The sequence below is a fragment of the Anolis sagrei genome, chromosome 1, assembly GCF_037176765.1.
Source record: "Anolis sagrei isolate rAnoSag1 chromosome 1, rAnoSag1.mat, whole genome shotgun sequence".
NCBI lineage: Eukaryota > Metazoa > Chordata > Lepidosauria > Squamata > Dactyloidae > Anolis > Anolis sagrei.
This window is the reverse complement of record NC_090021.1, coordinates 221,481,004-221,506,555: the sequence shown is the minus strand read 5'-3', so window position 1 is coordinate 221,506,555 and position 25,552 is coordinate 221,481,004. Positions and strand designations below refer to the sequence as shown.

Here is a 25,552-nt window from a genome sequence, read left to right as displayed (position 1 = left end):
TATATCACTTTTTCTGAATCCTTTACCTTCTGTTTGTAGGGGAAACCAGGTTTAATGCTTCTTAAAGCTGTTTCTAGTCTAGAGGAGAGGCACTACAGGCATGCACACTTTCTCTCCCAGCACCAGCAGCATGTCACACAGCTTTCCAAGGCATTTTAAGGAAGCCCAGGAAAGGAAGAGTGATGACCTGGAGCTCAGTTGGCTATTCTCCCTGGACTACCTTTAAAATCCCCTCTTTTTTCTCTACTGCCTGCAATCTCCTTTCTGCTTGGGGCTTTGCTTCCTTAAAGCTGTTTCTACCTTCTACTTTAGAGAAGAGATAGGTTTCTCTTTTTGTCTGCTGGGATTACTATTATTATTAATAATTATTATTATCTTTTAAAGATATTTTCTGAAGGAGATGAAGGGAAGTATAAAAAGAAGATTAAAGGGTAACTCTCCAAGCACTGAAATGCATGCGCACCCCACCCACCATCCTTCAGATCCCCACTAAATAAAAAGAATCAGGAAAATAAAGAGAAATCAAAAATATTCAACTGCGATGCCAAATAGGGGAGGAGGAACCGTGATCAGCTGCCACATGGTTCCTTTTCAGATGGGAAACCATGATGGCTGGGCACTTGCCATTAAGGGTAGCCCAAACAAACCAAAGAAACCTGATTGACTAAAGGGAACAGCTAAAAACGGATCCAGACTCAAGCCTACAATGGATGTGTCTACAATGTAGAATTCATGCAGTTTGATACCACTAACTGCTCAATGCTCAATTGTAGTTTGCTGAGACACCAGTGGTCTAACTGCTCAATGCTCAATTGTAGTTTGCTGAGACACCAGTGCTCTTTGGCAGAGAAGGCTAAAGACCAAGAAAAACTACAGCTCCCGTGATTCCATAACATTACGCCACAGCAGTTAAAGAAGTGTTGAACTGCATCCATTCTACAGCATCGATGCACCCAAGGACTGTGCAGAAGAGCCAGGAGGGGATCTTGCCAAATACCTTGTCTTTGTTCCCCATGTCCACAACCTCATCCACTTTTTGTTGCATGCTTGGCACTTTTTTCTTCCTGCACCAAGATCCAGACCACCATTGAACAGGAATCTGATGAAAATGTAACTGGAAAAAATAGAATCTAGACTTAGCTAAACTAATACATACCACAGCACAGCCTGGGCAGGTGTTTCCATTTTCACAGGATCTTTGCCTTGAGTGCACTCCTCCACCACAATTCGCACTGCATTTATTCCAAGGGCCCCATGAAGCCCAGAAAATTGGTAAAGGGCATGGACTGTTCTCATTGCAGAACCTAAGTGAGGAAACATTGTACGAAAGGGGAAAAAGAAAGAAACAGTGAGCCTGTGTCCAAAGTACTTAAAGGCCAGGGAAAGTCCTAAATAACTCTTCAAATGAACCCTAACAATAGTGATGGGGGTGGACATCAACTTTCTGGAAAGCTTCCATCTGGTTAACTTATTAGAAATGCAAATTCAGCATCACAAGGAAAAGATATCGCACACTTACATTAATTGTGTTTTAATCCTATTGAAATAAATAGCAATTCAGTCTTGACAAATTTATTCCTTTGATTTCTTTGGCATTATAGCATTTTTGTCTGCACTGATCCAAATCATTATTGTCTGTATTCAAGTCAAGGAACTGGATATACTTTAAGAATCTGGGATGTTATTTTATTTGGTACTTTAGTATTCACTTGATCATTTTAACTAATGAGATTATTTTGCTTGCTGTTTTGTATTTATCTGTCTATCTTCTCTCAAAAACATAATTCAAGCTTTCTGAATCTCTTTATTGTTTCACTGATTGCCTCTTTATACCACTTCTAAACAATATGTCCTTTGGGTGGTTTTCTTTCCCTCCTGAACCACAGTTCAGATTGAAATGATGCTGATATGTCAGATGATTGTTTCTAAACATACCTTAAATGAAATTTATTTTATTCGCTTTTAAATAAAAAATTGGTGCTCCAATTTAATCATTCAATTTTTAAAGATATATCATCATTAGAAATAAATGAATTAAAATTCAATTTCTAAGGGCTATGGATTTAATCAAGAATAGAAATATCTAACCAGTTCAGAATAAGACCTTTTCAATTCTAAATTTCTGAGGAGATTTTGAATTGAAATCTTAGGCCAAAACATCATATTTAGTAATTTATTGGTTGCAGGTGCATTTATACTTTATGAAGGTCATGGATGTATTCAAGTATGGAAATACCTAGAGTTCAGAATAATAAAATGAATTCTCTTTTCTATTTTAAATCCCTAAAGATGTTTTTTTTTTCTTAATATATCTAGGTCAAAAATATTTTATAATAACATATATGTTTTGTTTCTGCATTTGCACTTTCAGGAGAAGTACCACATGTGTTTTCAAATGCTGAGTCCACTGATGGGTCATGATGCAATGCCATCTTCTAGAGATCTAGCAGAATGTGTATGTATCCCTTTGGCTAGTAATGTTTGTATATGCCTTTAAAAGACACATTCACATTAAATTGTATTTCACAATTTCACAGGCATACTTTCCCTAGACCAACAACACGCCTACTGTGATACCAAGTGTTTTGTGTTGTGCCTGTGCTTACAGCATTACATATCAAAGGACTCTAGGTTACCTGGACTGCTTACAGGTCCATTTCGTAGAAATCAGCAAATAAGCCAGATGCACAGAAACTATTTTAAAATTGTATTTAAATGCATTTAACGTTCACTCAATACATAAGTAATAAACTTCATTAACATTAAGTTCAAGGGTTTTTCCCTTTATGTACATAAGTAACATCTCTCCACCTATATCCCCCTGATTCCGATTTGTAGTGGAGGCTGATTTGTATGAATAACCAACAGACATCCTACAGTTGTTTTTAAAAGCAGCAGCCATGCTGTCTTGTCTTTGTAAGGAACCAAACAAACAATAATGACCTCTTCATGCAAACAAATATTGGTGCTGTATGTGGCTTTAAAGCTCTTTGAATAACTGTGAACATTTATTTCTGTTATGCATAGTTGTTGGTTCCTTTCTGTTACAAACCTGCAGAAGTAGAATCTATATGATAAAGGTCAGTTTCTACTCTCCTCCAGTGAGCACAAATACTGTGCTATTTGACTTATAAACATGTATGGTTTTGTAGACGTTTTCCTGGTGATCCTACAAACATCAATCTTTTCCCAAAGATGTGGATACCCTCCCATTTTGGTTCTATTTCTACTGGCACTCATCACTTCAATTTGTTTTAATACTGGGGATGGATGGACCATGCCTTGCCATTCAGTACAAGCATTCCTAGAATGGTTGAGATGGGAGAGGTAACATTATGCAATATCACAGGCAACACTCCATGTTCTGCGATTTTTACAATTTAATGCTCACACACTCTGTTCAGAAGATGCCTGTTTTAGATGGCCATGATGTGATTAAATGCTATGACAACATCTTGATGCACGTTATTATCTGGATCCTGCATTTCCATCCTAGGGGCTGCAAAACAGCTTACCATTTAATGTAAAACAACTAAGAGATAAATATGAAAACAGCCTTAATAAAAATTAACTCAAAATATACACAAAGCAAATTAAACAGCAAATATTCCCCAATAATAGTAGAATGTAATTGTCAAACTATCACACAGAAAAGGTTTGATAAAGCAAAATAATTTTTACAAGATGCTTGAAAAAAAAAGGATTGCCAAGTAAATGTATCTGATGGGAGTATTTCATAACCATTTCCTGTTTCCAGTTGCCCAACCTACAGAGATGGGTGCCACCAGGAGAGAGGCCTCAGGCAATAATCTGAGGAATGGGCAGGTTCATCTGGGAGAAGACATCTGGGAAAGGACACTAATCCATGTGGCATAGGTATCCTTAAAAAAACCCTCACAGAAACCCAGATCTCTGAGCCAAGAAGTGTGACAGATAGTTAGGGATGGGGGACGACTCTCACCGCTCCTCTCTGCTTTGTCCGACACAGACCCTGCCTCCGTATCGCGGAGCAGGGTTGCTACACGACCTCTGACGGACCTGAAAGCCAATCCCACAGGAAGTGCTGCAGGGGGCCCAGGACGACCATGGTGTCCAAGCTCCATTCCTGACAGAGGGGAGGGGGGAGGAAGAAAGATAAAACATGGCATCTGGGTTAATTTCTTGTGTTTTCTTTCAATTTCATGGAAAATTCAACACCACCAGCTATGGAGTAACCAGCAGGTTGTGCAGAGTGACTGGCTCTACAAATAACATGTTAGTAAAGTTAAACCCAAGAAACAAAGGGAGACTGAAAGTGTTAGTATTCCACAGAGGATGTGAGTCTTTGTCAATGTCTATTTCAAACAAACATCACCTTTAAAATAGCAATATTCTACATTCCCCCTCATTCATAACAACCTTGGATAGATAATTTTATGAGAGTTAATATACATGATACTAGAAGGTGTTGGCAAAGGCAATTAAATATTCCCTGGCCTCATACTAAGAGTTATCTGATTGCTGAACCATTATACCTGTTCTGCTCAAAGTGGTGGCCTATGGACGAATGCCAGTCCATAAGCCATTAGCTGCTACTCTTTGGTGGGTTTCAAAGAAAAAGAATAGTCAATGGACACAAATATGGCACCAATCCCCAACACAGTAGAAATATAAAAAATAAACCTTCCCTAGAAGTTCTATTTTATACTGCAATTTCAAAAAGGTTTATGGATCTTTTATAAAAGCGAAGGTAGGGTCTATGAAACATTGACAAATCAGTGAAGCCCCGCTAGCATCCTTGCACTGGATCCCAGGTCAATTTGGAGGAAGAGAACAGGACAGAAAAGGAAGGTGTTGTTCTTTACTATAAAGTGACTATGGTGTGCAGAAGAGTGAGGCAAAGGCAGGGTGGTGTGTGTACATCCCCATGCTCTTTTTGCAAGAACAGCAGTACTATAGGCCTCCTCAATACAGCAAGTTAATGCTAGTGGGTGGTAGAGGCAGTAGCCCCTACTCAAACTTCTCCTTTCTTCTTTTCCTCAACTCAGCAACATAGCTGAGAAGGGAAGGGCATCACACTCATTTTGGGAAAGGGACTTGCTTTGTGAAAGAGGCCAAACGTGAAAAAATTACCACATGGCTAAATGAAGAGGCCAAGACAGTATGGCAACTGAGCAGGAAATTTTGCTGGAGAGTTGTTGAGGCAGTGGCAGGGAGAAGAGGCAGTGGCAGGGAGAAAAGGCAGTGGCATGCCTATATGCCAGTCTAAAATCCTAATGGAATTACAAGTAGTGGAAACTAAAACCTATACTTCACAGTATTAAATCAAAACCCTTACAGTCAAAAATCTTAGTTAACATTTCCTAACCATGTGGACTAGATAAATTTATTATATTTTATTTAAAAAAATACTTGATATTTTAAATATTTCAATGTTTCTAGCATGACGGCAATGAAGCAGACTACTAAGCCATATACATTAACATCTGTCAACTATTTATCAACAAGTTTTTCCTCAGCTTCAGTTACTTTCTTTTTTTTCATCATCACTTGAGGCCAGGACTGTATTCCTGCAGCTAAAGCTAATATTTGCAACAATTTCTGCAAGTGTCACATAAGGCAATAATGTACTTTCCTGTTTGGAAGACTATAATGCACTCTTCATAGGTCTGTCTTTTAAAAACGCTTAGAAGCCTCAGTTGACCTGAAAAACTGTGGCCAGCTATTCATCTATTTCTAGCCAATATACTATTCATCTATTTCTAGCCACAATCAAGACTGCTGGTTACAATCTAAAAACCATATCACTCAGCTCCTCGCTAAATGAAGTGTTATATTTATTTATTTATTTACAGTATTTATATTCCATTCATCTCACCCCACAGGGGACTCAGGGCAGATTACAATGTACATATACAGGCAAACATTCAATGCCATAGACACACAACACATATAGACAGTCAGAGGCTATTTAACATTCCAACTTTTTCTGGCCACCAGGGGAGCTGTCGCTTCACTGTCCAGCTGCGACACTCATGAAGTACTTCCTCATTCTCCGAATGCTTGCTGGAGATTTTTATGGCCTCGTAATTAGTTAAATTAGCCTCCCCACATAAGTGGTACCTAATTTTTCCTACTTGACAGATGCAACTGTCTTTCAGGCTGCAAAGGTCGACAACAAGCTACACAAATTGGCCAGAAGCTCACTACGACCCGGGCTGGCTTCGAACTCATGACATTTCGGTCAGTAGTGATCTTAATGCAGCTGACTCCCAGCCAGCTGCGCCAAAGATGTCCCAGGTTTTGAGGTATTCAACAGTGGTCCTCATCGCAGTGCTATTATCTTAAGGAGGAAATATGAGAAAACGCTATCTTGATAACGCAGGATCTCCCTTTCTTGGAGACTGGAATCAGTCTTTCTCTAGAGCAGTGGTTCTCAACCTGTGGCTCCCCAGATGCTTTGGCCTTCAGCTCCTAGAAATCCTAACAGCTGGTAAACTGGCTGGGATTTCTGGGAGTTGTAGGCCAAAACACCTATGGACCCACAGGTTGAGGACCACTGCTCTATAGTCTTTCTATCAACAGATAAAGACTTTTTTTTGCTCTCACAGAGGTTTGGTAATTAAAGGTTGATAAATGGTGAGTTGTACTAGCTTTTTATGACTACAAATTGCTTTAATTCTAGAAATAATGAAAGTTTTGTGTTTTACTTATAAGTGCTTTGATCAGCATCTATTCAGATTTTTAAAATTTTCAGAACCCATGAGATATAAATAAATAAACCACTACAATCACCAACCACCACAGTTTATCTTGAAAAACTACATCATATTGAAATGCCCAAGTGCTGCATTAATATCAAAATTCGTTGAACAGATGAGACAGCAACCATCAATCAATCAATCAAGCAGTTATGATGATCAAATCTTTTGGGAATGCCTGGGTGTATACTTCTTATTTATCAAACAAGTATGTGACTTTTGTAAAATGAAAATATAATCTTGACAGAAAATAAATCACATGAACAAAAGCACATCACTACCCTCAAGATTTCACCTTATTAAATGCCACTATATGTACAGTAGTTTCCATTCGCTTCAATATGAAGGTCCAGTCTCAAATGATGTCAGCCATTTTCTAAAGTTCAATACTGAGTCAATATTACAAGCTATCCTGTTACTTCTGTTTCGGGAAGTAAAGCTGGTGAACAGATGTGTTCATTTTCAAAGAGTTGATTGGACTAATAAAAGTGCCTGGCAACTGGAGGATATCTGGCAGGACACCAGTTGCAGCAGGAAGACTAAAATTAAAATCTGTGTATAATTCACACTTTTCAAGCCCATTATCAACTCTTTCATTCTTTTGGCAGCCTGACTTTTGAACAGCAGTGTTGTGGGGACCCCCTCCCCACCACCCTTGATTATCACTAAAAGCCATGATTTAACCCAAGGATTGCTTCTGTTTTTATACCTAGCTGGAAAGGCTTTATATCTAATCACAAGTGATCTTCCCAAAATGTGTACATGATTTTGTACTGCATCCAAAAAGAAGAGATGAAAGGAACAGCGACAATGAAGTCATAAGCATTTAAACAATGTATCCTTTTTCAAAACCCCGAATAAATCATTGTGCACTTTGATGTATATTTATCTGAACATGCCCCTATGTAAATATGTCATCAGTTTTATCCAAACATCTAATTCACCCAATGTTTTGGACAGGATTCAGATTGGGATAAAATAAGTTCTACTACATATGTAGATTTTCTGATTGATTTGGTCTTTTAAAAGGGAATAATGGATTTATTTTCTACATTTAGATAGTTCTCAATAAGGTTTCAGCAGTCATTTTAATGCTAGATCTTTGCTATTAATAAACATGTTTTCAATTATCTTAACAAAAAAACACCACACCATATGAAGTCACTTAAAACCGTATTTCTAAGTCTGCAATGAGTTGATCGATCATATGGCTGTATTCATTAATAGGATGATCGATCATATGACTGTATTCATTAACAGTCTCTAAATTTTAACACTAAATGTCCTTCTTATCTATTTCTCTACTTCCTATGAGCTAATCTTGCAGTATCGAATTCTTTGGAGAGCATATTGTGGACAATCACTAAATCACTGACTATGTATTGTCGAAGGCTTTCACGGCCAGAATCACTGGGTTGTTGTAGGTTTTTTGGGCTGTATGGCCATGTTCTAGAAGCATTCTCTCCTGACGTTTCACCTGCATCTGTGGCAAGCATCCTCAGAGGTTTTTTTTTTTCAGTTTTCAACAAACCTCACAACCTCTGAGGAAGCTTGCCACAGATGCAGGCGAAACATCAGGAGAGAATGCTTCTAGAACATGGCCATACAGCCCAAAAAATCTACAACAAGCCAAATCACTGACTTATGTCCCTTGCCTGTTGTGTCTCTTTCATGAAAGAGAACCTTTCACATCATGTAGATATGACTGCCTGAAAATAGGGAATAATTTAGCAGACAGTTTAATTAAAATGTATTTGATTGATTGAATCTACATAGAGAATCCCTATTCAATTATAGGTACATATGGATGTTTTTTTAAAAATAATTCTAGAAAATAAGAATAGTGGCTTACTATCCTTTATTTATAACAAGAATCATGATTATAATAATTATATGCAGATTTGAAGTCTCTATATTGGGAGATTAGCTAATATTTTTCTAATGTTCTTCATGGAAGGGATTGAAAACCATCTATTTGTCATCAATGAGAAAGAGAGAGAGAGAGATCTCATCATGTGATACATTCATTGAAATAAAGGCTGGTTTATAAATCTTTTGGAGATAAACTCTAGACTCCGCATGAAATGTGTATAGAAATTCTTCAGAAGAATCAACCATCTCTGGCCATAATGTTATGTTATGGCAGAGATGGTGAGCAGACTTTGCAACAGTGGTGCACCAACCAATCAGCCCAAAGAAAAGTGTACAAAACTATGCTTGCAGCTTGTAATGTATATATGTACATCATCCTCACTAATTTTTTTGCTAAATAGTTGTTTCTCCATATCTAAAAGAAGAAGAAAAACAAGGACAAACAGCCAATAAAGGACACATGATCAGGACCACAACAACAGTAAGAGAATAGTTTGCATGCAGAGTGGTCATGATGACACAGACTCGGGGTAAATAACAGATGTGAAAATTGGTGTTCAGTGACTCAGGAAAACAAAAAGATACTTTAACTGTATTCTCGGCTCAGCTAGCTGCCCAGAATCACTCATATTACATTTATGAGAAAAGTTGGATTTTTCTTCCTTTTCCATTAACACACCATGACATTCATCTGCATAATTACCATGCCCCGTTTTTCCTAAGGGCAGTCCTAGATTTTTCAAAAGTTTGCGAGCCAAACCTCAAATTGACACGTTAAAAGTTGGCTGGTTTTGATTTCATTTGTTTTAATGTTTAAGCAGACACTCAGAAATATGTTAAACCGGGACTTTAGAAAATACTAAATACTATATGGTAAGAGATTTTCAGATCTGCAATCAGGGGGTATAACAACAAACATATATACGGCATGCAAGATGAAGTTTTTAAAAGAAAGGGTGAAAACAAAGTTCTTGGTCAAACATGTTGAATGTTCCTGAGGGTGGGAAGGGAGGGAAAGCCAATCCTATTTAAATCAAGCTTAAAGTGTATCCTACATATTTGCTTGTGTGGCTAAAGAGAGAGAATGAAGAGCTAAAGGATGTTAATAAAATTAACTTCTCAGTATGAGGTGCTTTTATTTATTTATTTATTTATTTATTTAATGCAACTGAGAGGTCAAGACACAGAGTATCCTTGAATAAAAGTTTCCTATAGTTTTGGGATTTTTTACACACAAGATGCCCACACGTGTGACTGCAATATGTTTCTTATTTAATTTAAGGCTGCATCACTATAGGAGACACATAACATTTTCCTATTAGAACTTCCCACCCTACTTTGGTATCACATAAGTTATCTCATGGTTCTGGAAGGAAAATAGATCCATACTAGAGTGCATTGTGGGCCACAACTCAATATACAGAACATCCCAGTTTTATTTTCCAGAATTTCTAGTCAAAACAGATCTTAGTAGAGCTGGGAAGAATTTCTGCCTTAGACAACTGTAGTCAATAAACAGCATAAGGTTAGACACTAGGCAGATGCCCACCAGAGAAACACATATGGGGCTAATCCCCTTGTAATCACTGTCATTCGACTAAAATGTCCTTTTTAAGGTACAGAGTAATTATTCTAATCCAAGTTGGTGATTAGGTGGAATCTTACCAAGGATGGCACTGCTTCATATAAAAGGCAAATTTGGGAATTGTTTCTTTTCTAATAGCTAGTTGCAGAGAGGTAGGTACTATCTTTGCATTTGAGAAATCCCTCCAGTATCACTTTATTGCATTGTATTTTATTCCTGCCCTTTTCCAAGGACATTCAGGTGGTGTACATGGTTCTTTTTTTCTTCTTTACCATAAAAATTATCCTGTGAGAATGGTGAGGTTCACCAATAACAGCCTTAAATGGCCCCAAAAAGGAATTTGAAACAAACTCCACCTACTATAGCAAAAGAAGTTACAATCGTGTTGCTTCTCTTCCTCCCAAGTCAGAGCTGGGGAATCTTCAGCCCTCCCGATACGTCAGATTTATAATTCCTTCAAGCCTAAACTAGAATGGCAAATAGTAAGGGGGTCATAGTCTGCATCATCAGGAGGATTAAAGGTGCCCCTCTCTGTATGTTTGACCAAGAGGTAACACAATGACAGCCAATAGACAGATGAAAAGAACAGACTTGATTTCTCTTGCACAGAAAAACGCCCCCACACATGTTGAAGTACCTTGAGCAATTTGCAATCTCTATTCCAGCTCCTTCACAGTCCCGTCCACCACACTGAGGCTGAGGGTTGTTACACGACCGTGATCTGCACATACAAGAGCCTGTGCTGTCTCCGTCCGAATGCTCACAGGGTTGCCATGGGGACCAGGCCCCCAACCGCCCATCAACCTTCAAGTTTTTCACCTAATTTAAATAAAGACAAGTCATTGTGGTGAGAAATGAAAGCAAGCTGTAGGGTGTGTGTAAAGATGCCACAGATACCGAGAAATGTCTGTGAATCTTCTCTCTTTTCCCAATGTCTTGTCAATATTTGTGCCAGATTCCATAGGGCAGTGGTTCTCAACCTGTGGGTCCCCAGCTGTTTTGGCCTTCAACTTCCAAAAATCCTAATAGCTGGTAAACTGGCTGGGATTTCTGGGAGTCGTAGGCCAAAACACCTAGGAACCCACAGGTTGAGAACCACTGCCGTAGGGCATCCCTAACTCATGAAGACAAATGAGTCGTTCAAAATATACATCACACAAGAACACCCAGAAGTCTTTACCCCACATTTAGGGTATACTGCACATACTCTGAATGAAAACAGAATAAACACCTTATGAAAATGGCAGATTAAATAAATGGGTACATATTCCAATTGCATGTTTACGAACTTTTGTTTCAGTTGCAGTTCAAAGAGAAAAAGCAACATTTCAATTAGCAACATCTACATGTTAAGTGAATATATTGACCCAGCACCATGCTTTCATTCCACCAAACTAACAAGTATTGGCTGATGCATGTTTCAAATTCTGTTTCTTACATTTCTGCTGCTTCCACAGTGCACCTCTTTGGAATGAAGTTTTTATCTCTCTACATCACAAAAGGGGACGATAAGTAAATCTTATATTTCAGGGAAAGCATGCCCACCCCTACAACTTCCAATGCCCCACACTCATTCACTAGGTTGCTAGATCTGAGAAGTACTGCAGTTCAGCATCTTGATTTCCAGCTGCTTCTGTTTTTATGGCACTATTTTTGTCTCATCTTTCAACAGAAAGGACATTCATACAGAAATCTTCTAGTGCTACAATCAGGTGATACAGAATGTAGTGATTCCATCTTTTTGGAGGGGGGGGATGCAGCAGTAAAATGCAGGTGGGTTGCAAGTGGAAGCTGATATCATCTGGACCACACAGAAACACATACATGCCATGAATAAAACAGGATGGTTGCTTGACAAAGGCCTTGTCTATATTCCTGTAATGCAACTCAAGACCCGTGGGCCAAATCCAGCCCACCATGTCCTTTTATGTGGCCCTCCAGATGCTGGACTACAACCCATTCATTCCTCATCTTTAGACACCATAATTTATTTATTATTTATTTATTTCTCGCATTTCTATCCTGTCCTTCTCAACCCCTGAAGGGGGACTCAGTATGGCTCACAATGGGCCCCGTTACGAAGCCATTACATAGCAATTACAGTAATTAAAACCACAATTAAACATAAGAAACATAATTAACAATACATAAGCCATCATTAAAACAATAAAACAGTCTCATCAGCCATATCGTCATTCCAGTCACATCCCTTTAATGTGCTGCTTGCATCTACTGTCCAAAAGCCTGGTCTCAAAACCATGCCTTTAATTTCTTACAAAAAGCTAGGAGGGAGGTGGCCAATCTTACCTCAGTTGGGAGTGTATTCCATAGGTGGGGGGCCACTGCCAAGAAGGCCCTGTCTCTCGTCCCCGCCAGGAGCATTTGTACTGTTGATGGGAGCAAGAGCAGGGCCTCCCTGGATGATCTTAGGTTTCGAGGTGGGACATAGGGGTGTATGCGTTCAGACAAGTAAGCTGGGCCAGAACCGTATAGAGCTTTATAGGTCAAAACCAGCACTTTGAATTGTGCTCGGAGATGGACCGGCAGCCAGTGGAGCTGGCACAACAGGGGGGTGGTATGTTCCCTGTATGTCGCCCCAGTTAGTAGTCTGGCTGCCGACCGTTGGACTAGCTGAAGTTTCCAAACCGTCTTCAAAGGCAGTCCCATGTAGAGCACGTTGCAGTAATCTATTTGGGATGTAACTAGAGCGTGGACCACCGTGGCCAAGTCAGACTTTCCAAGGTAATGGTGCAGCTGGTGGGGGTTGTGATACAAGAACATCCAGAAGGCTTCAGTTTGTTTTGTTTAGTCAGGATAGTGGTGTTTGAATTTAGATACAAGGTTTGTGGATATGCCGTCTGATTATAAAATGTCCCTCAACCTTTCCCCAAGATAATGTGTTGCAATTCCCATTATCCTCAGTTTGCATGGCACATAATGAAAAATGATGGGAGTTGACTGGGGACCCCATCTTAGTAAAACCTAAAGGACACTGACCATTAGGTAAAAATGTTATAGGTAGCTCTCTGTATTCACCATGTGATTCAATGGCAACCATAAGGTTGATGTAGCCCTTGATGAAAATGGGTTCAACACCCCTAATCTAAGTAGAAGCATTTACCCTTCAGTGAAAATAATAGCATCCATCTTGGTAAACAAAAAAAAATATTCTTCAGGTGGGAAAGGGGTTTATTTTTTTCAGATACTAGAGAATCAAAGCCTACGCTTGTTATCAGAGGCAAATCTGAAAGTACATAATGAGTTATGAATGCAAATAGGATAACAAATCATACATTCCTGCTTCATTGTTTATCCCCTCCAGCCCAACCAAACTACAGTTAAACATTCCCTTGGCACTTCCTACGAACAGCCATTCCCCATCTGAAGTCTATGAGAAATGACATGGAAGTAATTTAGGGTCTGTCATTATGCTCATCACACTGTAGTCAACGGACTTTAAACATCTGTTCCAATGCTTTGTTTTCACCACATTCTAATTTGGCAGTACATAAACAATAAGCATCATAGGGGAGGACTCTACTGAGATCTCTCCACTGCTCCAGATAAGGCTGAGCTGGATAACTTGGCTTTTAGAGACATCATGTGTCTATGAAAGATGAAGACAAAGTGGCTGATAGAAGATGATCAGGCTGCAAATCTGAAGCAATTAGCTGAATTCAGCCAACGTTTTTTTCCCTCCCTTTTCTGGATGTTAAAAGGGAAATCGTGTATGCACCTTTTCTGTCCCCTCCCTGCTAATCTTGCCTTGCCATAATTCAGTTACAGAGCTGCCACTAACCCAAATGGTATTCTTAACTGCCCTTGAAGTCTAATGCATCTTATAAGAACCTGTGCAAGCTTCTTTTAGCTCTTTGGTGAAATAGAGAAGCAGGTTAGCATTTTTACAAGTGTTTTTTTTTTAATACTACTACTACTACTACTACTACTACTAATAATAATAATAATAATAATGGAGCATTGCACCAGAACTAGAGCACAAAAATATGATTGTCTTTATTACAATTGTAAAATTAAAAAAGTATAACCAAGAGCACAGAACCAAAATAAGTGAAAATTTGAAAGATCAGAATAGGTCAGTTACATGAATCAAATGGATACCAAAGGAAGGCAGATCAGGGTATAGGGTGGCATCCTGTGCTGGATGGGGTCACCCCCCTGAAGACACAGATCTGCAATCTGGGGGTGTTGGACTCATCGCTAAGCCTGGAGACCCAGACGTCAGCAGTGGCCAGGAGGGCCTTCGCACAATGAAAACTTGTGTTCCAGCTTTGGCCATACCTTGAGAAGCTGGACCTGGCCATAGTGGTCCATGCCTTGGTTACATCCCATTTAGACTAGTGTCCGGAAACTTCAATTAGTCCAGATATCTGCAGCCGGGTTATTAACAGGTGCTGAACCCATGGAGCATACTACCCCTCTGCTAAAGCACCTGCATTGACTGCCAATTCCTTTCCGGGCCAGATTCAAGTTGCTGGTTTTGACCTTTAAAGCCCTAAACAGATCGGATCTTACTTACATATTTGACCACATCTCCTCATACCAACCTGGCTGAATGTTAAGATCTTCTAGCAAGGCCCTCCTTTCATTACCGTCACCATCACAAATGTGGTTGGCGCTGACGAGAGAGAGGGCCTTCTCAGTGGCCACTCCAATTCTTTGGAACTACCTCTCCAAGGAGGTTAAAACAGCCCCTTCCTTGACATCTTTTAAAAAGCACCTAAAGACCTTCCTGTTCGCGCAAGCTCTTGATGAAGACACTTAGCTGTAATGACAGGAAGGCTAACTTTTATTGAGTCGTGCTAATGTTTACCAATAATTGTATTAGACAAATGTTTTTAAATACGTTATTTTTTCTTATCGTAAACTTGTTTTTATTGGTTATTGTTTTATATATGCATATTGTTTTTTATTGTCTTTTATATAATGTTGTAAGCTGCTTTGGGTCCCGTTTAGGGAGAAAAGCAGGATATAAATAAAAACTTTTTACTACTACTACTACTACTACTACTACAATACACTGGAACTAAATATCATAGACATGATGTTTTTTGAATAGCAAGTGTATTTTTGCCAGAGATGCTTGACTGGGAAAAAGGAAGGGACCAGCTTCTGGATGGTTTGAAGTTACTGTATCCTTCCGTAGGGCACCTAAATCTCGGGCCAGGTCAGAGCTTCAAGAAGAAACTCAGTGAACAGTAAAATTCATTTCTCCATCACACTGAAAATATACTTTTATGGTGTGTGTGTGCACACCTATAGCCTCAACATTTTTTAGGTTGACAATATAGTCTATATTGGCAATAAATAAACAAGTGTTTTATGTTTTTTTTTATCAACATAATTACTCTGAACCAATGACTCTAAAAGATGCAGGCAGCTCCTAATTCACAAAATTCCCACAAATACAGAGGGAGAACTCTGTAAAGTTAGATCTGCTCACACAACCCTTTTGAACTCTCCCATGCAGGAGATTTAGATTTTGCAACACAGATCAGAAAAGTGAACTGGATCGGGAACACTATAGCTTTTACTAATCACAGCAAGCAAAAACCTTTGTTTATTTTGATGGGAAAATTTTGTTTTCTGCTGGCCATTGCTGGACATAGAATGAAATGAATCACATAGTCCCTTTCTCCAGTCCAGCAAAGCTGTTCTTGTGCCTTGCACAGAAATCAAAGGTGTAATTTGGTCTAGTGCTTTAATTAACAAGCAAAGAATGAAAGAATCAAGACAAAGAAATTAGAGAAACAATTACTGGCTCATAGCTGGCACTGGGAAAGCAAGCAATTTTAAATTAATTTTAAATTAAATAAACACAGAAGATTTAAAAATAAATTGCAAGCGTGGAAACATTTTTCTTTACTGATATATTTATTCTAATTCCATACTTAAATGGAAAGCAATTTCTTTAGAATAAATTGTTTAGGATTCACATTTAGAAAATACGCATTGAATTAATCAGATAATATCCTCCTTAGTGGCTCTTTTGAAGCAAGTGCCATGCCATTAAAAGCAGGGAGGAGAGTAGATAGAAATTAAACACCAACTAATACAATTAAGCTTTGGTCCAAGTAAAAGAATTCTTCATTAATCACAGTAGTATGTTTCATATGTGTCAAATAAGAGCCAAATCCCACATGGCTTTAATGGTATAAATTCCTAATTGACCTCCATGATTGGGTCCAAAGGGAAAGTCCTGGCTCATGACTCACATTTCTTTTATCTGAAACTGTAGTAGGAGATATGTGCCCTTTTGTTTATTAAGTTTGAAAAAGTGTCACCCTGGCTTGCCCTAGAAGTTCAACTCTCCTCAAAGCACATAAAATTGCCACTCTTGTGGTAGAGTCTCCACTTTTTTATTCCAACATCACGGCCACCAGTTTTCTGTGACTCTCAAGAGGGTTTCCTCCCTGAGTTCCTAATTGGAAGTAGCACCAAAAGGGCACTATAAAAAAAAATTATGAGGTAGTACTAATAAGAGTATATTTTCCCCACAGGCAGAATGTTGCTTTGCCCTAATCTTATTTCTCTTTGAAGAACAGCAGTGTAACATGAAGAATGAGTCAAAGCAATCTACTGTTCGGGGGAAGAAATGTATAGCTTTCTTTTTCCAGACCTGTGATGAAATGGGAATTGTTCAAAGGTTGTCCCTGCACCCCACCCCTGGAAATTAAAAGAGCTCAATCTCACAAGGTTAGAGCAGTCAAAGCCTGCTCCAATTTCCTCTCTAGTGAAAGCAGTGGAAAGACAGAGAGAATAAAATCTGAACAGAACCATTCCTACAGGTATCGAAAAGTGAGCAAGCCACCTCTCCGCCATTAAAAGAGCAAGATGACGCTGTTTATTTGTACAGAAATCAATGAACAGAAATGTCCTCAGGGCATGTCACACAACTCTTTTCATTTGGGGCATGAGTACTTCAAAAGATTGCCATTTCTTCTCTGAATGTTTCTGCATATTTTGGTCTGCAGAGAAGACCTGCTCCCTAGTTCACCAGCATGCAAGGTACAGCAAGACGGTGGCAGCCAGGCTGTGAAAGGTCCTCTGTGAAAGGGTCATGTCTTTATGCCTTATGGGATCCATTAAAATTTAAAATACTTTTTTGATACACTGTTCACTATGGCAGCTGAAGTTGATTTTGTGCCCTTCTCAGACAGAGATAAATCTCAGGAAAAAAACTGGGATATTTAATCCCAGTTTCTCCTGGGATTAGAACCCCACACTTCCTCCAAGCCCCACGCTTTCCCTGGAGGGTTGGCTACTTGCCCTCCCAAATCAATCCTCAGCCCCTCATTTTGCCCAAAATCTTACTGGAGGGGCCTAGCTGCATGTGCAGGCCCCTCAAAGACAGTTTCAGAGGTGACCAAATCAAGCATTGTGAGGGGGGGGGGGTTGGGGTTAGGTTTCCCTGTTCAGAAGATTTCACCTCACCTTGAAAAAATTGGCTTGTTGTGAAAATAAGAATTGATGATAAAACTTCAGTGAAGACAACATTTCCCCATGATTACTCTTTCAGGAGTGAAAATCCCTTCCAAGGGGTAAATTTATCTCACTTCAGTTGTCTCACCCCCGTTCTTATCTATGAGTCATTTCTAACTTGGATGTTTGTAACTCAGGGACTGCCTGTATAATACAGTTCCAACTACATTATATAGCAGTGTAGATATGGCCTGAGATTATGATACATAAGAAAAAGAAAACCGTCATGGCCTACATATTGAAACTGAAAGCAAATATAAATCTCCCCATCCTCTGCTCCTGTGTCATTGTTAACACCAAATGACTGACAATGGGCTATTTTTAGCTGTTTTTAAAAATGGTGAAGGGAGGCTCTATATGAGGCTGGGGACACATATGTTTCAAGTAGGGGATTAACACCACACACACCTATCAACAGTCAGAGACATCAAGCTGAACAAGGTAACAGCATGTGAAATCAAGAAACGCTGTATTGCAAGAACAGTCCAGGAAGGTTGTGAACACAAAACCATATTTGAAAATAAGACATAGGAAAACAAGAAGAAAATAGATTGACTAGTGCTCCCAGGGTTGGGGATGGGGAGGTAGAAGAGCCTGGGTGCCAAGGACAAGAATAAAACTAAACCAACACTGCAATTTCAAAATTAAATAGATATGATATAGACATAACTCTAAGAAAACTCAGCCTATATATTATCTTAGGACAATAAGCAGCATACTGGCAGAAGAACATGTTCCTCAAAAAGAGAGAGAAATGCAGCTGGGGAACCCTGGTTGAAACATTATTCTACTTTGGAAGTCTGAGTCTAAATGCAAAGTTACTCTGGCCGCTTGTAGCTACCAGCTTGTCCTGGGCACAAATGGTTTCACAACAGAGATCAATGACTGGATTCATAGTCTGTAACTTAAAATATAATGATTATATTCAGTGTGTGTGTGTGCATGTGTTTCTTTTTAATATCAGTTAGAAAAATATGAAGAATGCAATATTATTCTCTCTTGATGGTGTCAGCCCTTCATAAATATAAGTGACTAGTTGATAAATTAGGGCCATAGTTTCCTTAAAATGGATTTATCATGCAAATTTATCACATGAGCCACACAAACATAAGATTTATCACATGTGCCATGCAAATGTATTGTGGCCTTAGTCTGCCTTTGCTGTCTCAGCACAGTGACTGAATCCACTGAAGGTTCTATATGCCTACACGACTAAAAAAATGGCTAAACCCATATAAACAATTAACTTAAGCCTACTCTACTGCTCTATTTAGCCCAGTACCACTTGCCACTTCCTGTAGACAGAGGGAAGACATTATGTGCTGTGTGAATGTCTGTCAACTGAAGAAAATAAAACATTGTGGTTAACAGTGCTGCCGCCCTCTGACTGGGTCTTTGCACCACAAACAGTAATGCTTGCAACTAAAAATTGTGCCTATCAAGGAAAGGTATGGATCCTCTCCACAGTCAGTGCCCTCAGTCCAGACAGAATTGTGGTATTGGAAGATGAAGTAACCACATCAGGCAGTTTACTGACATTACCACTGCAGTTGGGAACCAACAACACAGATGTGGCAACTACACCACAACAGTTCATGTATATATCACCCCTGGTGAATTTCTCTAGTATTGAAGTTTTCACTTACAGGGCACTCAGTAATATTCTGAGTCCACAGGCTCATATTGGAGCTGTCTTCAATGGTTGTGCACCTCTTCTGCTTCTTATCCCAGCCACAATATGGGTCCCTTGCTCCCAGGCACTCACTGTATGAGAAAAAAGACAGAGAAAAGATTAGCAGTCTTTCACAGATGGGAAGTGCTAAAACAAGTTATTCAAGTACAGTGCTTCTGTGCGACAGCTGTCAATTACGCCAAGCAACAGCAGCAGAAACAAATTTCATTTAAAATTGAGTTTCACTGAAGAAAGGTTTCAAGATGGCTAGAATAACTAGGTGAGGACAGTTTCTACCCAAAAACAAAACAAAAGAAATGAAATGAAATGGAAATAAAACCAATTCATTCTTAAGGCCCAAGGGCTGACAAAGAATTGCTTTGCAAATGCTGCCTTTTTGAACAATAGTGCACGAGTCCATTCCCCTACAAAATTCCTTCTGTGGGAATGTTTTCAGAAATAACTAGTAGAAGTTAGACAAACTTAAAAAAAGCAAGTCCATCAGTGCTAAAAAGGTTATTAGTCTTGGCTATTATTCAGACATGGGCAAACTTTGCCTTCCAGGTATTTTAGACTTCAACTCCCACCAATTCCTAACAACTGATAGGAATTCAGGATAGGCTATTAGGAATTGTGGGAGTTGAAGTCCAAAACACCCAGAGGACCGAAGTTTGCCCATGCCTGCTATTATTTGTTGAAAAATGGCTGCATTTGTATTATAATAAGTCTGAAAGAGTCACAAAGTGAATGCTATTTAGAAATCTGTTTTGTTGTGGTGGTAGTGGATACTCAACAGTGGATATTTTTTCAATATGTATGGTTTGTGAATGCACCTCTAGTCTGTGATTTGTTAACAAAAATGACTGCCTAAAACTTTCAAGATACACAAAAGTCATAGATCAAACTGGAACTTATTTGGACAAGCAATGCCAACTTGTTCTGGAATGCATAATTTCTGACTGCACTTAGTGTCATATAGAAATGTTTTAATTCAATGTAGATGCTGTTAATGTGGCTTTCCAGTTCACATAACTGCAGGGAATTCACTTAGCATTAAGAGGAAAATGATTTTTACTTGATAATGGTTTACACTTCCCATCGCTTGACGCTACAAAAACAGAAATAGCAAAAAAATGGGGGGTGGGGGCAGCCAATAACATTAAAATAGAAAGAAATTGACACGTCTCAAGATGCATCAAAGAAGGTTTTTATTTGCTGAAAAACCCAACATGCCTTGGTCCATGGATACTCTTAAGGCCTTCTTCAGTGCATTGTGTAAAACTACAGAAAGAAAACACATAAATAGATATAATCAAATACTATGCCTGCTTGCCTTTTGCAAGCAGCTTAAGACCTTCTTCTGCAAATAAACAGGGTTGTAATGTATTTAAAAAGCACAAAGTTAAAAAACTTGGCATTATACTAAATGTCCTTTGACCAGTAGCAGGCCACTTGGAGTGTCTTGAGATGCTTCTCCCTTTTTTTTTTATGCATACAAAAACAGAAACCAGACTACACATTAAAATAAACAGATGAAAAGTAATGGTGCTTTTCTATTCAGATCTTCAAATGTTCCCTGTCAAAAAGCATGGAAAGCTAGGTCAAAGACCTATGGCAAGAGGGCCGCAACAGACCTGACTTTTGGTTGTCTAGACCTTGCTCTTTTGGAAGTTATGAAAATCTTACAAAAGAAGGAGACAGACAATAAAAAATAAAACAATATGGTCCTTCCAAATGGTATAATATGATTTCAATCCAGAGTTTGTAAAAGGTCAGACAAGGAAACAGGAACTATAAATTCCAGAAGAAGCCAGCATGTTAGCCAGGCAATCCTAGGAGCTGAAGCCTCTCTAAAGTAACTTTTTCAAGTTCTGCTCCAATCCTATTTAGCTTTTCTTTACTGACTTTTAGGGTATGTTTTTTAAAAAAAGTCCCGAGCAGGCCAAACTCTCAGCCATCTTCTTCCCACAGGTATAAGACAAATGCAGACAAACATCTAAAAGAGTTTGTAGCTCTATTTCCTTGGCTGATCTTTTACAATCAGCAATCAGCTGCTTCAGTCACTTGCAAAGCCCCAGAAAGATTTCAGAAGTGTCAATTAAGCCGTTAGTGTCCAACCAAATGGGATGGGATTTGGAAAGGAATGACTGAAATCAAATTCAGACAAAGGAAAAGAAATGAGATTTATTCTAATCCAAGCCATCAGTGTAAGTGAAACATCCCTGCCCAACCCACAAATCAAATGAAATAAGATGTGAAGTGCTCACATCCAGAAATCTCTGAAATCCTATTAAATAGTAATGCTAGCCAAAGGAAAAAAAATGTTCCTCTAACATAATTCAACATACTAAGACCAACTGCAGTACAACCCTGTCCTAGATGCAAAAACTGTTTATCCCTCAAATAATTTTTCAATTTCTTTCTGTTGTCAAGTGTACAGGTATTTTATATTACTATTTACTAGCTTCTCGTTTGCCTCTCCTTTGCAAATGTTTATCTTCTGTGTGGTTTATGATTAGGTATGTGATGCCACCATTTCTTGAATATTGCAATTAATATTTTGGAGAGCAAGCTGCAAAGATTTATCTCATCCCCCCCCCCCCCCCCGAGAGGCTTTAAAACAAGATAAAGAGAAGTGGTCATTCTGTTCCCGCTCCATCCTGCCAAAAGTTAAGACCTGGTTCAGTAACATCTCTCAGATCACTTAGCAAAAGGACACTGTGGGAGATTTGTGTGCTGTTATTTTGGCTGAGCCATGTTGCACACACCATGCCAAGCCCATATTGCTCTACTCCACTGAATGGAGTGGCTCTCCACTTTTAGAGGATGTAAAATGACAGCAGCTCTTCAGAGGAGGAAAGGGGGGCAAATAGTATTGTGTGGAGTCACTCAGTCAGTAGACAGATGGAGGAACAGGGAAGAAAGCAGAGCCATATGGCCCTGATGCCTGAGGTGATCTGAATACTCCAGGATGGAATTGCACGGCTCATGGGGATGAGAAGAAAGTATCAGTGGAGGAGAAACAGTTCCCATTTACCATTTGATTTTCTGGATTTTGAAATTAAATTTATTCTGAATGCTTCCAGTTTAACCATGTTTTCATGGCTGAGAATGGGATGGAGGGCATTCACTGAAGTAACTTCATAGAGCACTTTTTGTTCTTTGCTTAACACCCATTTTATTTCCAAATCCAATTTCTAGACCCTTGAATGATAATTATCAGATACAAAAAGAGAGAGCACTACATTTGTGCATCTATAAACCCCAAATCGAAGTCAAAAGACTGCCAACTGCATGCTTTCATGCTCCTTTATTTCTCTAAGGAAATTTGACGGCAAGGGATGGACAGGGAAATCCTTTTATAGGACTGGAATCGATGTGTTTCTCAACAGACAGAATGAGTGTGGAGCAGATCACTCATTTTCTCCTTGGCAAAGAGATGGGATACAAGTGTGGCATGAGTAGAAAGGGATAACTACCGTTAGAATGGATAGTGTATCTGTGGATTACCTTTCATCAAATATGCGTACTCTAAAAATGGTGAGGAGAAAGGATGCAAGAAAGAAATTGAAGTGGTCTGAAAGTCAGAGTATTTGGATTGGGGATTTTGCTTTGAAATGCCACGATAAAAGTGCGACATGCTGTAGAAGGATTTCTTCTTACATCAGCTCCTCATGTTCTCTAAAAATCTACTCCAGAGGGCTGGGAAAACCTTTATAATCAATGTTCAGAGAGCACAAAGGAGTGAGGAAGGATGGCCAACTGGATTTAGGCCAATGAATTTCACTAACTATGCGGATTATATCTTTATTTGGGTTTGGATAATTAATGCAAGTAACAGAACAACAATCCTCTCAGATGAGGTATTCTCATTGTTCTGTCACACAGAAAGGAGGACTTTCACCAAGGCAATGCTTACTATTTGCAATATTTATCAATACTTAATGTAATTTTATTAAAAAAAATGTTCCAAAACAAGTTGAGCAAGTAATTGGGGTACTTCTTCAGTCAGTTTCATTATTATTATATCCACTGCGACCTAAGCAAAATATACTGAAATAATAGCATTGGAATGATCACACTATCTAGAATTTGATCATTCCAACTCAGCATTCAAAGCATAGTATCAGTCCCTGACTCTTGGGGCATCTCAATAACTTGGCAAGAACCATATTCATACAAGCTGCATGCTAATTATTTTAATTTTGAGCTCATAAAATATTCTGTTTACATTTCAACCTTCCAATTCAATGATAGATTTCCTTTCCAAAGTAGCCCTTGATGCTGATCAGATTGCATACCGCTTATGCAAAACTCTTCAGGAGCACAAGCATGCCGGAGTGATTATAAGTATTCTTTTGTTACATTAATGTCATCTTTGAGACTCATCTATTTTCCAGCAAAATACAAGCTGTATGTATTCAAATAATAATAATATTATCTATTTGTTACAGGCTGCATCCTCTCCAGCATTCTACAGGCAATTATACATCCTGCTCAGGTGCAGCAACCATTTTACTGAGAGTTTGGCAGCATCTGTATTATGAGTGCTGCTCTTGGAAGGAAGGAAGGAACTATAGAATCACATGCTGGATGATCAACTAGAGGGAAAATCTGGACGATTATTACTACATTTGATTATGGCAATGAGAATAATCTATGTCCAAAGATAAAAAGACACAGCTACTCTGAAACAAGAAGACCAATTTAAAAGATATGTGAATAAGCCGAGATGGATAGTTTTAAGAAAGTCTGGGATTTATTTATTACTTTTTTCATCAAAGATGGGGACAAACATCTACTATTATTTTTCTGATTTAGAAGAGTGCTATTAAAAGTAGAGAGGTGATCTTTGAAGGAAACAAAGACTGAGTACTCAAAATCAACAAGCAGAGAGTGTAAGGTTTATTGATTAGTTTTTACCACTGTATGTGTTTAGTAGGGGGGTTGTGTGGGGTGGTAGTGGTTAGGATGATTATTTTAGATTGAGTTCTGCTAGTTGTAGTTTAGTTTTTTATATTAAGAAAAACACATGGGTTTTTTTTGGGGGGGGGGATATTACATTTTTTGCTTTATTTGTTTATTTATTTATTTGCCATATTTATATCCCACCCTTCTCGATCCTGAAGGGGACTCAAGGCAGCTTTATAAGCAATTATTCAATGCCTTAAAATAACATACAATTAAAAAATAAAGATTAAGATTAAAATTTAAACACATTAAACATTTTTAAAACATTACATTCACTATTAAAACCACACCATCCATAATTTGTTTCTTTGTATATGTTTCTATGTTTGTTTTCTTAAATAAAAATTAATATTAAAAAAAGAATTGCAGCAAGGTTTTAAATGAAATATTAGCATATCAGCAATACATCTCTGTCACTAGTTTTTGCAACTCTTTGTGCTTCACAGACAGCACATCTAAGGAGTGACTACACTAGTGAACCATGTTCAACCACACAATGCAAAAAAAGTAAGTTTCAAAATGTGATTTTACTCTGTTAATAATAAATTAGATGGAGATTTTAAAAAAACATTACATAGACAATTGCATGGAGACCAAGCAACGGGGAGACTACATTAGCTGGAATAGGAAATATTAGCCCTTTCCCTTCAACATGGTCCTGAAGAAACTATCACACATCTCTGAAGAAATATTTGCACTGGGAAGGAAGCTTCCATTTTGACAGCTTCAAATGAACATTTTTTAAAAAATAGGAACCTTTAAAATAGCCAGGGGTAAGTATTAAGCATTTCCTCTTCACCTTCTATGGTCCTAATGCTACTAAGAACCTTTGTGGCTAATTACATAATTAAAAAAAAATCCTATCATAGAATAATAGAGTTGGAAGAGACCTCGTGGGCCATCCAGTCAACCCCCTGCCAAGAATCAGGAAAATTGCATTCCAGCCTCTATTTAAAAGCCTCCAAAGGAGGAGCCTCCACCACACTCCAGGGCAGAGAGTTGGGACTTGTCCCGTTCTCCAAGAATTCTCAAAGATGATAGCCAATGGTTCCAAAATGACTTGTGCTAGTTCCTTCAATACTCTTTGATGTAATTGATCTGGCCCTGGAGATCTGAGTTTGTTTAGAGCAGCTAGGTATTCCTGGATGACTTGTTTCCCTATTTGGAGTTGGAAAACAAGTCATTTAGGAATAAATGGCTGTTCTAAACAAA

General features: G+C 38.6%; 1 protein-coding gene across 9 annotated transcripts in view; it reads right to left on the bottom strand.

Annotated features, from left to right (window-relative positions):
- The window catches only part of SEMA5B (semaphorin 5B), a 498,410-nt gene that overhangs the window by 44,336 nt on the left and 428,522 nt on the right, over positions 1–25,552 (bottom strand). For 8 of the 9 annotated variants that reach the window (XM_067473384.1, XM_067473381.1, XM_067473383.1 and 5 more), the window contains 4 exons: positions 19,344–19,461; positions 10,835–11,016; positions 3,962–4,105; positions 1,157–1,304 (listed from right to left, as the gene is read on the bottom strand). In XM_067473384.1, coding sequence (XP_067329485.1) covers positions 1,157–1,304; positions 3,962–4,105; positions 10,835–11,016; positions 19,344–19,461 — 592 coding nt within the window. The remainder of the gene's footprint in view (positions 1–1,156; positions 1,305–3,961; positions 4,106–10,834; positions 11,017–19,343; positions 19,462–25,552) is intronic. The other variant, XM_067473388.1, reaches the window with a different exon arrangement.